Here is a 15509-nt window from a genome sequence, read left to right as displayed (position 1 = left end):
GGGTCCACTCGATGCTCAAGATAGATAATCCATTCGTTGTAACAGAGTGCAAAGAGTTTGGACTGTATGTTTTGTTTCCATGTTGCAATTAGACTTCAAGAAACTATCACTTATCTGAGTCTTGGTGAAGTATCAAAGAAGACAATAACCAAATTATCTGAAAAGATTATTCAAATACTCTTTCCTTTTCTGGTTAAATATCCAGGTGTATTTCCAGCCACTTGTGGAAGGCTGGATTTTCTTCATGTACCTCAAACAAAGCAACAAATCAAATGCAGAGGTGGATGCTCTATTCAACTATTTTTTTTTTTACTCAGACAGACATTAAAGACATATACAAAGCTGAACACAATGTTCTCACATTATGTATGTTAATATGTAATGGGTTGTTCTTGTCATTTTTTTAAATACCAGATTTGTTGACACGTAATTCACATACTACAAAATTCATCCTTTTGAAATGTACAATTCCGTAGTTTTTATATATTCACATGTAGTTGTACAACCATCATCACTGTCTCATTTTAGAATACTTTGAATTCAATGAGGGATGGCATGAAGAAACTTGGAAAGAGCGCACGGTAGCAACAATTAACTATTAAAAATTTTTTGTTAATGTTTTTATTTATTTTTGAGAGAGACAGAGAGACAGAGAGTGAGTGGGAGAGGAGCAGAGAAGAGAGAGACACACAGAATCCAAAGCAGGCTCCAGGCTCTGAGCTGTGAGCATAGAGCCCAAGGCAGGGCTTGAACTCCGGAAATGTGAGAAGACCTGAGCTGAAGCCAGATGCTTAACTGACTGAGCCACCCAGGCGACCCTCCAACAATTAATTTTTAAAGGACAAACATGTTCCTCTAAAACAAAGCAGAGCCCTGAGGTTTTGACTTGTTAAAGAAGTTGGAAATGCAAACATAAGCAGGACAGAATGCCTCCAGGGATGGACGCTACCCCAGGTTTCTGCTCTTTTGGAAAGGTTTTTCCCTTTTTGGAATTTAGTTCATTCCATCTTCTTTGTGACTTGCAGATCAGCCCTTCCCAGAGGGCCCAGAGACCTATGCCAACTATCCGAGCTGAAAGACGTTTCTGTTCTTGTCCAAATGTCACAGAACTGGAAGAGGACTCAGAGGGAGGACTGGCAAATTGTATTTTCCGAAGACGGGCTCAATAGTACATATCCCATCTCACATGCTATCCCTAGATGTGATGCTGTCACTCCTTCACCGAGAGATGGAGATTTATATTCTCTCTCCTTTGTGACTGACTGTCTTGACCAATAGAGTTCAGCTCTGCTATTCCTGAGCCTACATCATAAGAGGCGACTCCTTCTTTGCAAGCCTGCCCTTGGAACCCAGCCTCCTTGTTATAAGGAGGCTCAGGCCATGTGAAGACGCCGGGTATAGGTGTTCCAGTCAACAGCCCTAAGGAAGAACCAAGCATTAGCCAGCATCAGTTCTGTACCTGGGAGGGTTTAAGTCTTCAGATTCATTCCTGCCGCCTGCCTTGGAGCTGCTCCCACTTAACCCAAGTGGGTCAGGAAAGAGATTCGTCCCATGAAGTTGTGCCCAAATTGCACACATGTGAGCCAAGTAGATGTACTTTTTTAGAGCCACCAGGTTTGGGGATGGTTTGTTACACAGCAATCACTGAAAAAGAAGTCTTAGAGTTAAAACACATTTGGTCTCCCTACGAAAAGCAGAACCTCCTTTAGCCACCCCAGGGGAAAGTTAGCGGCTCACCAGAGGACAGCAGGGTGAAGAAGCACTTTCAGCTGCCCCATAGTGAAAATATCCAGCTGCCAATACTTGATTTTAAACATAACATTTGTTTTCTGATGATAACAGTGTTTATACTCACTGTAGAAAATTCAGAAAAACGAGAATTAACAGAGAATGAAAACGATCTGGCTTCTCACATTTACAGCTTTCCCTTTACTCTTCTTTATATAGAAATTTCTTTTACAGGGGCACCTGGGTGGCTCAGTCAATTAAGCGTCCGATTTCGGCTCAGGTCATCATCTAACGGTTCCTGAGTTCAAGCCCTGCATCGGGCTCTCTGCTCATCGAGCCCACTTTGGATTGTCCGTCCCCCACCACCCCCCCCCAGCCTCTCTGTTCCTTACCCCCGGTTCTATCTCAAGATAAATGAATAAACTTTAAAAACAAGAAATTTATTTTACAAAATGTGTATCATATTTGCACAGGACTAGTGATATTGACCCATCATTCAGCAGTCATGTTTTGAGTTTGTCAGGCACCCAGCTGGACACTGCAGGAGGAGGGCTGGAGAGCAGGGCTTTTCCAGCAATGGCAGTGACTGTGATTCACCTGGGGTCACTAGTGAGATACCGAGACTTCTTTCTTGGGGGGGTGATTGGGAGTTGCCTGGTGAGTATCGTGGGTATCTGCGGCTTTGCTGCCAGGGGTGGGCACGGCTTCGGAGGAGTTCCATCCTCTGCCAGTACCTCAGTGGCAAGGAAACTTGGGGGAGGCCTGATGGGCACAGCCACCAAACTCTGTCCCTTGCAGGTGACATGCCTTTTGAGTTGCACCCAGGGGACAGCTCATATTTCACATGCACACTATGCAAAAGTACTTCCTTAGAGATCCACTGTGTAATATAGAGCATGTATTTTGGATTTTAAGGTTTAAGAGAATAAATCTCACGTTCAGTGTTCTTACCAAAAAACTGCCCAAAACAAAACCCAAGGGGACACAAGTAAATTTTTGGAGGTGATGGATATGTTTATTACCTTGATCATAACAATGGTATGACAAGTGTTTGCACATATCCAAACTTTAGGTAAACCTGTAAAAAAGAGGGCTTCATCCTTTAGAAACATTTAAAGGACGAAGTTGAATTGCATTCAAAATCCACTCTCAGGAACATGAGAAGTTTCAGTGTTATGTTCTATTCATAAGTGATAGAAAAGGCAAAGCTATTAGTTTGGTTTTGAAGATCTTATTATATTTTTATTTAATTTTAATTATTTTTTTTTATTAATCTCTACACCAAACATGGGGCTCAAACTCATGACCCTGAGATCAGGAATTGAGCAGTCCACAGACTGAACCAGTCATGTACCCCAAAGCTATTAGATTCTTTAAATTTAACGTGAACTGTGGTAAATTTTAGCATGTGAAACAATTGTTTACATTTTGTATTACCTTTTTATGCAGTTTCTTGTTGATGGAGAATATTAATTTTAAATCCTTTTTTGGTGTGTGTATGAAATATGTCACATATAAAGTACTCAAAACAGAAGTGACAACAAAGCAAAGTTAGTCACCACCATCAGGTCAAGAAGGGTAGCATCCCGTGATGTATTTAAAAGGGTCCATCAGGGGCACCTGGGTGGCTCAGACGGTTAAGCGGCCGACTTGGGCTCAGGTCATGATCTTGTGGTCCGTGAGTTTGAGCCCCGCGTCGGGCTCTGTGCTGACAGCTCAGAGCCTGGAGCCTGTTTCAGATTCTGTGTCTCCCTCTCTCTGACCCTCCCCCGTTCATGCTCTGTCTCTCTCTGTCTCAAAAATAAATAAACGTTAAAAAAAAATTTTTTTTAAATAAAAGGGTCCATCAATCGTCATTTCAAGCATAAAATCTAATGTAAAAAGGGCTGCTTTTGCAGAACCAGATACAATTGTTTAGTGGGAATGTTAAGAGATTTTATTTTATTTTATTTTAATGTTTATTTTTGAGAGAGAGAGAGAGAGACAGGGTGTGAGTCGGGGAGGGGCAGAGAGAGAGGGACACAGAATCTGAAGCAGTCTCCAGTCTTTGAGCTCTCAGCATAGAGCCTGATGCGGGGCTCAAACTCTCAAACGGTGAGATTATGACCTGAGCCGAAGTTGGCCACTTAACGGAGTGACTCAGGTGCCCCTAAAATATTTTATTTGAGGGCACCTATGTGGCTCAGTCGATTAAGCATCTGATTCTTGATTTTGGCTCAGGTCGTGTTCTCACAGTTGGCGGGTTTGAGCCCATCAGGCGCTCTGCTTTCAGCACAGAGCACGCTTCGGGTCCTCTGTCTCCCTCTCTCCCTGCCCCTCCCTGGGTGGTTCTCATTCTCTCTCTCTCTCTCTCTCTCTCTCTCTCTCTCTCTCTCTCTCTCTCTCTCCCTGTCTCAAAAATAAACATTTTTAAAAATTTTTAAAGATTTTGGGGCGCCTGGGTGGCGCAGTCGGTTAAGCGTCCGACTTCAGCCAGGTCACGATCTCGCGGTCCGTGAGTTCGAGCCCCGCGTCAGGCTCTGGGCTGATGGCTCGGAGCCTGGAGCCTGTTTCCGATTCTGTGTCTCCCTCTCTCTCTGCCCCTCCCCCATTCGTGCTCTGTCTCTCTCTGTCCCAAAAATAAATAAAAAACGTTGAAAAAAAAATTTTTTTTAAGATTTTATTTGATACCCTTATTTAAAAACTTAGTATTTCCTAATACCTTTTTGTTTTAAATAACTTTTTTAAATTTTTAAAAATTCAAAAATTTAATTTGAATCCAAGTTAGTTAACATATACTGTAATGACTTCAGGAGTAGAATTTGGTGATTCATCATTCACATATAAGACCCAGTGTCCATCCCAACAAGTGCCCTCAATTCCCATCACCCATTTAGCCCATCCCCCCCTTGACACCCCTCCAGCATCCCTGTTTTTTCTCTGTATTTATTTATTATTTTATTTTTAATTTTTAAAAAGTTTTTTTATTTATTTATTTGAGCGACAGAGAGAGAACGAGCAAGCAGGCTGTGAGATCATGATCTGAGCTGAAGTCGGATGCTTAACTGATTGAGCCACCCGGGTGTCCCTGTTCTCTGTATTTATAAATAACTTTTTAAAAAGATTTTATTTGTAGAGGTGCCTGGGTGGCTGGGTCAGTTAGACATCTGATTCTTGATTTCTGCACTGACGGCACAAAGCCTGCTTGCAATTTTCTCTCTGCCCCTCCCCTGCTTGCGTGCTCTCTCTCTCTCAAAATAAAATAAACTTAAACATTATATATTTTATCTGTAAGTAATCGCTACACCCAACATGGGGCTCGAGCTCAGAGTTGCATGCTCCACCAACTGGGCCAGCTAGGTGCCCCCAAATAACTCTTTTTCATTAGCCCTCTATAGATGCCCCCAATCCCTGGCAGGACCTCTGCTTGCCCAGTACACACACACACACACACACACCAAAAGCTGGTGGTGCTCAGTCTCAGGCCCCAGCGCTCAGCCGGGGTCACAGACACGCCCCGAGGTCAGCAGCCCACTAGGTGGTCAGAGCAGAGTGATCCAGGCAGAGGCGGACCAGTGTTTACAACGGTTGGCTGATGTAACAGCCATCTGCATCAGCCTTCCTTAGGGACAATGACGAGTTTACTTGTTTTGCCCCCTTGTTATTAAAAGTGCTGATTTATTTATTTATTCTCGAGCTTCTTTTTCTTTCTTGCGTCACAGAAAAAGCCAGAGCCCCCGAAGCCACGCTGGGGTCTTACCTCCAGGGGAGCCACGAGTTTTGTCTCCTTTGCTTGCTCTCTTTTCTGTTTGCTTATTCGTGTTTAGTGTTTTGAGTATGTTTTGACAACATTTATTTTCAACGAATGTTAGAAACGCAGCCCTCCCCGCCCCCCCCCCCCCCCCAGCGGGCGCCTCCCACTGCCAGACCTCGCGGCCACTGGGTGCCACTTCCAGCCATGGGGGCGCGTGGGTGTCACCTGAGGGAGCTCGGTTTTTCCCACCCCCAGCCGGTCCTGGGCCGCGAGCACCTCCAGTCGGGGTATTTCTGTGGAACGAGAAAGGAACCGCCCGAGCGGTCGGGAAACTTTCGCGCTGCCGTTTCCCCGGGGACCGCAGGGTCCCCTGTCTCCCTCCGAGCGGGCTCGGGCGGCAAGGTCGGAGTTGATCGGAGGGTCCACTCCGTGTCCCGGGGGGCGGTCAGCCTCCCGTCCCGAGCCCCGGGCAGGGGGCGGCGGGTGGGGACCCCCGGAAGCCCAGACACCTGCGGCCCCTGGCCGGCCGGGCGGTCCCCGAGCCCCGGCGCCTCCTTTAAAGCGGCGGCTCCGCCCCGCCCACCCCCCCACCCCCCGCCCGCGGTTCCACCCAACTGCCGGATTCCGGCCGCCCTGGCAGAGCGTCGCAGCGCCGCGAGCCCGCGAGGAGCGCTCCGTCCGTCCAGTCCCCGCGTCGGGTTCCGCGCCCCCGGGTCCCCAGGCCCGCCGCCATGGCCAGCCAGGAGCTGGCGCTCAAGCTGCAGCGGCGGCTGCAGTGGGAGGAGGTGGAGGAGGGCGGCCTCCAGCCCGCGCCCGGCGCAGCCCTGGCGCCGGAGCACGAGTCCCCCGCCCGGGCGCCCACCGCCTGCGCCGACGCCGAGCTGAGCGCGCAGCTGAACCGACGGCTGGACATCAACGAGGGCACCGCGCGGCCCCGCCGCTGCAAGGTCTTCAACCCCTACACCGAGTTCCCGGAGTTCAGCCGCCGCCTCATCAGGGACCTGGAGAGCATGTTCAAAAAGTGAGCGCCCCGCGCCGCCCTGTGCCTTGCGCCCCCCGCGCGCCCTGCGCTGGGGACCCGGGAGGTGGGGGCGTGGTGGGGGGGGGGAGGTGGGGGTAGGCGGGTTTCCCGGCTCTGCTTTGTGGGACTGGGTGGGATAGTTTAGGATTTCCGGGGGTGCCCTTAGCATTTAACCCACGCCCCCGAGGCCCTGCGCGCCCCGAGTCAGTGCTGGCGCGTCTGGGGGCGCGCGGGGGGGGGGGGGGCGGTCCTGGCCCGGCTGTGGAGGGCAGTGGCCGCAGCTCTCCCGGACTGAGCTCAGAAGTTCCCCGGGGCAGCGGAGCCGGAGTCCCACGCTCCCGGGTCCCGACCACGGGTCCCGCCCCTGCGCCGCCGATTGCGAGATTTGCCCGCAGCGCAACTTCTAGGAAACAGAGTCGCGCAGCGGCTCACCTGCCAGCTGTATCTCCCAAGGGAGAAACTAGCCCCGTTGTCCTTTTATCTTTTAAAACAAAAGGGGATAGTTATCCTTGGCTGCCGCTCGGGGTCTGATGTACCCACAGAGGCTGAGAACTGGGAGTTTGTTAAACTCGTTGCAAAAGATCAGGACGTTCCTGGAGCGAGTGTGACTAGGGAGCCTCCTGGGGGCGTCGCCTTATCTGTTTTACCCTTTCTTGCCTTTGGGGCAGTAGGCGCCCGTCGCAACCGGACGTGGCAGCTGGCAGCGGGTCCTTCTGTGAAAGCCCCGCGGAGCCGGGGAGCTGCTGGCGCGCCCCAACACCGGGCGATGGAAGCAGCATAGAGAGCCCCCTCTAGTTGTCTTTGTATCCTGCGAGGTCCCTGGACCTCAGTTTTCTCATCTGTAGAGAGAGAGAGCAGCGATGGTCCCAGCCTTGTAAGGCCATAAAGTATTTTGCACACCGTAAGCTTCTAACCGAGCTATTAATATTATTTCCAGAATTGGGCCAAGACCGGAAAAATGCCTGGGGGAGCGAAGGCCTCCGGCCAGGTCATACTTAGGGCGTTTTTAAAAGCGCTTGGAATGTGTTTGTGCTCCGCGTTGAGGTTCTATTTAAAGGCTCTGTGGCCGGCACTGGGTGGCCAGAGCCTTGGCCCCTTCCTGAGGCTGGGCTGCTGTCCAGCCTCAGCCTCTGTGTGGAGGTCAGTGGAGGCTGGCACCTGGAGCCTCCCTGCCTCCTCTGTTTCCCTGACACCCTGATTTCCCAGTCCCTGGCTTGCAAGCACTGTTCTCTGGTGTTCACACCTGGTGGGTCTAGTTTGGGCAATTAAGGAAAGCTGAGTTGGGGCAAAAAAAAAAAAAGCATTTGGAGTGGAGATGGAAAAGCAATGGGTACTTGGTTTGTCAGAGCCCCTTTGATTTATTTGGGAGTATGCTTTGGCTCCTTTGCTCCCATGTCCCAGCAGTTCCCAACAGTCCAGCTGGACTGGGGGGTGCATCTTGGGGCCCTCCTTCAGTTTGCTTTGGGATGACTTGGGTTTCTTTTATTTATTCTATTTTTTTCTGGAACAATCTTTGAATGGTTGAGCTTGTTTGTTGGCTACATAAGAGTCATAAAGGGAGTCCACATAGAGTAGAGGGCCTTAGGAGGACAAGCAAGGTGGCATCCGTGAGGAAGCAGGCTCTGGAAGAAGGTCAAGCTCAAGGGAAGGCACGTGTGGTCCAGGGTCCCAAGAGAGCTGGCCAGTCCAGCCTGTGCGTGGTGCCACACGGTGGTTCTCCAGAGCTGTGGTGTCAGTCAGAATTCTAGGTTGGGTTTTCTGTCATTTTCAACCAAAAGTGGCATAAACAAAAAAGGAGGTTAATGGGCTCATAATTGGTGTCAGGTATGGCTGGACCTAGGCGCTCAGATGATACTATCAGTGCTTAGTTTCTCTTTTTCTTAAGCCAGCTTCCTCTCTGTATTATCCCTGTTCTCAGGTGGCTTATCCCTGGTGGTGGCAGTCTGGCCACAGCAGCTCCAGTCCAGGGGGAAAGGGTAACCACAGCAAAGGCCTTATTGTCTCTCTCTGCCTTTAGCTTTGCTATTGTTTCTTACTGGCTCTCAACCAATTGCTGTGGCCAGGAGACTTGTTTGCTCTGATTGGCCAGGCCTGAGGCATGTGCTCCACCCCTGCAGGGAGGAGTACAGCCCTATCTCTAGCAGACTTGGCCTTGGGGAAGAATGGCTTTCACCGGCAAATCTGGAGGCTATTGCTGAGGAGGGAGGGTCAAATGCTGGTGGCTTGTGAATGACCTTCCCGGGTCATCCTGGACCCAGATCACTGGCACTTTGTTTACCTTCAGCCACAAGTGTCATGGCTGGATTGCATGGCTCCTGTCGGCAGGGAGTGGGATCCGAGGCCCGAGCTGCTGAGGCCCGAGCTGCTGCGGAGACGCCTTCCTGGGAACCATCCCTGTGTCCCAGAAGAGGAGAGAGGCAGAGCTGCTCCAGTCAGCTGAGCAGTACCTGGAGACCCCAGCACGGCAGGGGGAGCAGTGTCACCTTTGGATTCGGACAAGCATAGGGCTGACAGGGCCTGGGATCTGTGACCCTGAACAAGTTACATGATCCCTCTAAGCCTTGGTTTTCTTGCTGGTAAGATGGGCACAGTGCTGCCTTCCCCTGAGGGCCAGGTAGCACTGCGACTACTGGGGCTGGGGCCACTGGGGAATGCTGTCTTTGTTTCCCCACTGTGTTTGGAAAGGCCCCCTGGAACGTGATGTCAAGACTCAGTTATGCATCATGAGTGTGGGGAGGGTGGGACACAGCCCCCTTATTCCAGGGTCATTAGCTGTGACTGTGACCGTGGGCAAGTTGCTTAACCACTTCTGGCCTTTCATCATAGAATGGAGGCAATTGTTCCTTTCAAGGGGTTTGGTGAGAACCCGGCGAGACCACTTTGGCTCCAGCCCTGTGTCACACCTTCAGGCTCCCCACCTCCTACAAAAAACAGGGATTGCATGACCCCAAGGCTGGGCTTCCACAAACTTGGCATCCTCCCTCCTAGCTCATCGGTTAACCTTCAGGGTGCATCTGCCCAATTTCGCTTGTTGTCCCGACCCTACTAGGGTCAGCGGCCCCAGGTTGAGAGATTTGTTACCTAGACACTTGTGACTCGGGTCGGCAAGTGACTCTAGGTGGTGGACAAACCCCTCCTCTTGTGAAGGGACCCTGCTGTGCCTTCGGTCACTAGGCTGGACCAATCGCCCTGCCACGCCTTGGTGGGCTTCCTGCCCTCCTGCCACCTCAAGCTCCCTCCAGATGGCCAGCTGGCTCCAGGACCTGCCTGAGCCCATCCGCCCAAGGGGCCTCCTGTCCCTGCCGCCTTTGCCCAGGCTGGGGCAGGCCGCCTCCCCCCGGAAGGCTGCTGTGGGGCTGGCCATTCGGGGATTTGCCACCTGCCCCAGCCTGGCAGTGCTGCTGACCCTCTGCAGCCTGCTAAGGAGCTCCTTGGTCCCAGCTTTGCCCACAGCCCAGTCCTGATTCCCTGCTGGCCCGCTTTCATATTTTCTTCTTCCTGTTGTCCTGCGTGACTTAAAAAAAACAACAAATTTTAAACTATGCATAGTTAGGTCCTCTTGAAAACCTGACGGCTCACTCCTGCATTGACCCCTGTCTTCAGCTGCCTTGGCCCTCACTGAGGGCCGGGCGAGGAATCCCCTTACTGGGGCCTCCCGGGCTCCTATGCTGCCTGGAGGAGCCCTGCACCTGCCGACCCCTGCCTGACTCTCCTCCCTGCCCTGTGACAGTGTCACCTGCCACAGCACCGGTCCAGCCAGCACTGATCAATACTGTGCTTCTGTCCCCAATTGAAGTGTGGCCTCTTCCAACCTTTTTCTTTTTCCTTTGCTTCTCTACACATAAAGAAAAGCATAAGCATCTTATAAACCCCCAAGAACAGGTCACACACCAACTTATTTCCCATTGTCTGGCTTTCCACACCTGATGCACTGCCGAAGCAGGGTTGAGGCTGTAAAGAGCATGAGCGCAGAGCCAGGCTTCCTGGGTTCAGACCCAGACCCTACTTCTTGCTACCTGGAAGGCTACTTCGGGCAGGTTACTTAAGAGCGCCGTGCCTCAGTTTCCCTTTCTGTCAAGTGTGGATAGAACAGTACCTGCCTTGTGGGGTTATTGTGGGGATTAAATAAGCTAATGTATGTGACGCAGTTAGCTTAATGCAGGGCCCTGGGTGAGGGCCCAGGAGATTTGCACCCCTCATTATCAGATGATCACATAGCTGTAGTTTTGGTGGATGTGCAGATTTTGGGTCGTCCCTTTTCTGCTCAGTAATTCAAAAGCAATGTCTGATCGATCCTTTGAAGTTGATTCCTCCTGCAGTTTGAGCTGCAGAGTGGCGACCTAGCTGCTTGGTGAGTAATTGGTCCCCCTGGGGCTCTGCCCTGACCTTCTGCCCTTCCAGGCTCTGTGGATGGGAGTCACTCGCTCCACTGCTGGAGGACTGGATTAGCGTCCTCCGGCTGCCGTAACAAAGTACCGCAAAGCCGGTGGCTCAAAACAGCGTGAATGCATTCTCTTACCCTTCTGGAGGCTGGAACCGGAACCCAGGGTACCGGCAGGGCTGTGCGAGGCTACGGGAGCTTGAGGGAAGAAGAATGAATCCTTCCATGCCTCTTGTAGCTTCTGGTGGTCACCAGCAATCACTGGCATAATCTTGGCTTACAGACCCGTCACTCCCATCTCCGCCTTGTTCTATCACTGTCCGCGCAGAGCCCGATGTGGGGCTTGAACCCACAAACCATGAGTTCATTATCTGAGCGGAAGTCGGAGGCTTGATCAACTGAGCCACCCAAGTGCCTCAAGTTTTGGTTTTTTTTTTTTAATTTTTGAATGTCTACTTATTACTTTTTTAATTAAAAAAAATTTTTTTAACATTTCTTTATTTTTGAGAGACAGAGGCAGAGCAAGACAGAGCACAAGTTGGGGAGGATCAGGGAGAGAGGGAGACACAGAATCTGAAGCTGGCTCCAGGCTCTGAGCTGTCAGCACGGAGCCCCACGTGGGGTTCGAACTCATGAACCGCGAGATCATGACCTGAGCCGAAGTCTTATGCTCCACCCACTGAGCCGCCCAGGTGTTCTTGATGGTGTTCTCCTTGCATGTGTGTCCTCACATGGCCCCCTTGTAAGGACACCAGTCATTGGATTTAGGGCCCACCCTAATCTAGTACGACTTCATCTTAGTTTAATTTATTACATATGCAATGATCCTATTTCCAAACAGGATCACATTCTGAGGTTCTGGGTGGCCGTGAATTTGGCAGGGGGCACCCTATTCAACCCGTTACCGCAAGCGAGCAGGGCTTCCCAGTCCTTGAGGCACCATGACCACCTTCTCCTTGCCTCCTGAGGGATTGGGGAGCCGGAGTAGGCAGGCCTGCCCAAGGAGGCCCTCGGATTTGGGGACGTCAGAGCCTTAACCAAAGCCTCCATATTCCTACCCTCAGCAGGAGGATCGATCTTCCCAAAGCCCAATCCTAATGGAAATGGAGCTGCTATCTAACTACAAAACACAGAACCGACAGCATTACCCTCCACCCCTCCCTTCACCCCCACACCCCCAGTCGACCCAGGAGGGCACTCACTTTCAGCAAAAATTTCAGTTTAATCAGAGTTGCCAGACCCAGATTCTGATGTCACCTTAGTTCACTCAAAACCTGACTTGATGGGCATAAAGTACGCCTGTTCCTTTTGTTCTGAGCTAGAGAAACGCATGTAGCTTTGATCTCTTAAGTTTGATCTTTCTATTTGCAAGTGTTGCTTAGGGATGTCTTGCATTGTCAAGGTTTCGAGGAAGAACTGGATCCCTCCCCCGACCCAGCTGTGAGGATGTTGGGCTCTTGGGCTGGGGGTCACTTGTCTTTGTACCCCTGGGGCCTACCACAAATGAGCCTGGCTGCCAAATGCTGTGTCGTAGGAGGAAGAGAATTTTCGAGTGAGTGTGGGAAGCCAGAGGCATCATCATCCTGGCCAGAGAAAGCTCCCTCTTCATTTCCAAGTGTGTTACTGGATAGCCTGAGCCAAGAGAACAGTGGCCTGATTTTAAACGAAGAGTGAGAAGGCCCAGAAGAAACTGACTCTGGGTTTGTGTCCAGGGCTGTAACAGAAGCTGGTGGAGGTCAAGGCTAGACGGGAAACTTTAATTACCCAGGGCTTATCCGGGGGCCTCTTTCAACAGGAGAGACTGAGGGTGGCCACTTAAGGGTAGGACCCAAATGCAGCACCTCAGGGGCGCCTGGGTGGCTCCGTCGGTTAAGCGTCCGACTTCGACTCAGGTTATGATCTCATGGTTCGTGGGTTCGAGCCCCACGTCGGACTCTGGGCTGACTGACAGCTCAGAGCCTGGAGTCTGCTTTAGATTCTGTGTCTCCTTCTTTCTCTCCCCCTCCTCTGCTCGCACTCTGTCTCTGTCTCTCTCAAAAATAAAGAAACATTAACAAAAACAAAAACAAATGCAGCACCTCAAAATGTGGCTGCTGTGTTTTTGTAGCTATACTAAAAGTTTGTCTTTCATTCCCCCAAAGAAAGGGTGGGGAGAGGAGCATTTGGCTCTGGGAAAGTTGTCTTTTTATTGAGAATCCGAAATGGTGATGTCGTAGATGCCCCTCCAACGCCCACGTTACCACTAAGCCCAGAAAAGGCGAGGATGTCGTAGGACTGTTCATTTCTTTTTTTTTTTTTTTTTAATTTTTTTTAACATTTATTTATTTTTGAGACAGAGAGAGACAGAGCATGAACGGGGGAGGATCAGAGAGAGGGAGACACAGAATCTGAAACAGGCTCCAGGCTCTGAGCTGGCAGCACAGAGCCCGACGCGGGGCTCGAACTCACGGACCGCGAGATCATGACCTGAGCCGAAGTTGGCCGCTCAACCGACTGAGCCACCCAGGCGCCCCAGGACTGTTCATTTCTTATGTTGCCCACCCTTATCCCATTTATTTTTCTCCTCCTTAGTCTCCTCCTTGAGGGAGGGAGAAAGGGTGTAGACTTAGAGGGCAGGCATTTGCAGTAGAGGTGCAGAGGGGGGAGCGTTACTAGGGGGGAGGGGAGGCAGCGCACCCACTCTCAGGTGCATCTTCAGAGCGAATTGACTTTGAAGATGAGAAAGGTGCCTTAGAGAAAGGCGACGAGAGCTTCTGACTCCTGATTGGAGTTTCAGTCCACGGTGACCTGCCTTAGATTTGAAATTCCCACACCCGCACTGGATTTTGCACATTTGACCTTGCCGACCGTGGGTGGGGCAAGAGAACCCTGGGCTAGTCTGAATTCCTGGGGGGCGTTCAGCCAGAACTCAGGCTGGCTTCTGTTTCGGGGCCCTGGTCTCTGGCAGAAAGACACCTTGACTTGGAACTATTTCTTAGACTTGTTCAAGCACTGGTTGTTTCCATTTGCCGAATGAGGTGTGCTGACCACCACGGAGGGGAACTGGGAGGGGGCTCCCAGCTCCTGGCGGTCAGATCTTTGCAGGGAGTTTCTTCCTCTTCCTTGCTCCCCACTCTCCCCCCCTCACTCCCTCTGAGAAGTCTCCTCCACCCTCGTTACAGAGCCTTCACATTTCATGAGAATCACATTTCATGATTCATTTCATGAATCCCTTGCAAGGTTAGTTAATAAGTGCCTGGTTTCAAAGCTGTGAGGTCTCAGGGGCTCTATTTATACTCTAGCCGGATCGTACCCATAGTCCAACTAGTAAATAGAAGTAGAAGTACCTCCTTTCAGGGCCGCCTGGGTGGCTCATTCGGGTAAGCCTCCGACTCTTGATTTCAGCTCAGGTCATGATCTTGCGGTTCGTGGGATCGAGCCCCGCGTCAGGCTCTGCGCTGAGATTCTCTTTCCCTCTCTCTCTCTCTCTGCCCCCTCTTCCTTTCTCTCTCAAAATAAATAAATAAAATGAAAGAAAAAAAAAAAGAAATATCTCCTTCCTTTGAATTTGAGGAGGGTTGTCACGGTGTGGCTGAGCCAATGGTCTCTAAAATGTGCTGATTCAGTCGGGCCTTGGGAGCCACGGCCACCAGACCCGGCGAAGAGACGCTCCTTGGAGGAGCCCAGCACACCCTCCAGGCTTTGCACCCGTTTGCTTTCAGTTTCCTGCTTCATGAATATCTGCATCGTGTGCACCCTCGTGTGTCCACACATGCGACGTGTGTGCTCACATTCACTCTCACCCTCATGCATTCAGTGCCTGTCCTCCTCTGCATCATATAGTCCTGCCTCTACAAGCCTCTTTCAGCTCCTGTGTCCCTTGAGTGTTAGTGATCGAAGGGCACTACTGGTCCTAAATCCTAGATGATCCTTGGAAGGCCCAGGTACAGGGACACCTGAGTTGTTGGAGTAAGGACCACACTATCCTGCAGGATGAAACTTGATCGTAGTCGGTGCTCTGCCAGGACATAGATTTGTTGGTTCCAAGGCTGCGTGACCTTTTGTGACCCCTTCCCCAGTGTTCTCACCTCTGGGGTCCCACAGCCATCAATGTCTATACACTTGCTAACCATAATCTGCTGTGGTACCATAATGATGATGATGACGAGCCCTCTTATCTACTGTTTGTGAGCCATTCATTCATTCATTCATTCATTCAGCTAAGCACCTGCTGGGTGCTGGGATTGCACAGATTGAACCAGAGGAGACACTGCCCTTGAGGAACTCAAACTCTTAACAGTGAGCTGGATTTTTTTTTTTAAGTTTGTTTATTTTGAGAGAGAGAGAAAGAGCATGAGCAGGGGAGGGGCAGAGAGAGAGAGAGAGGGAGAGAGAGAATCCCAAGCAGGTTCCACACTGTCATTGCAGAGCCCGACATGGAGCTCAAACTCACAAACGGTGAGGTGACATCACGATCTCAGCCGAAACCAAGAGTCAGATGCTCAACCGACTGAGCCACCCAGGCGCCCCAACAGTGAGCTGGATATAAATGATGCTGCTGGACAGGAGGATTGCAAGTCCTGGAAAGGCCAGCCACCACCCGTGTGCAAGACACTTCGTGTGGCCTAGCGGCCCCCGTGAAGATGTGGGGAACGCTGTGACTTTAG

The 15509-nt window shown here is 51.0% G+C and overlaps 1 protein-coding gene across 1 annotated transcript in view; it reads left to right on the top strand.

Annotated features, from left to right (window-relative positions):
* Nucleotides 1-6089: 6089 nt before the first annotated feature.
* Nucleotides 6090-15509, top strand: part of EFHD1 (EF-hand domain family member D1) — a 42231-nt gene continuing 32811 nt past the window's right edge. The window contains exon 1 of the mRNA XM_058701091.1: nt 6090-6482. Coding sequence (XP_058557074.1) covers nt 6193-6482 — 290 coding nt within the window. The 5' untranslated portion in view covers nt 6090-6192. The remainder of the gene's footprint in view (nt 6483-15509) is intronic.

The sequence above is a fragment of the Neofelis nebulosa genome, chromosome 2 (genome assembly GCF_028018385.1).
Source record: "Neofelis nebulosa isolate mNeoNeb1 chromosome 2, mNeoNeb1.pri, whole genome shotgun sequence".
Classification (NCBI taxonomy): Eukaryota; Metazoa; Chordata; class Mammalia; order Carnivora; family Felidae; genus Neofelis; species Neofelis nebulosa.
This window is presented reverse-complemented; position numbering and strand designations above follow the sequence as displayed.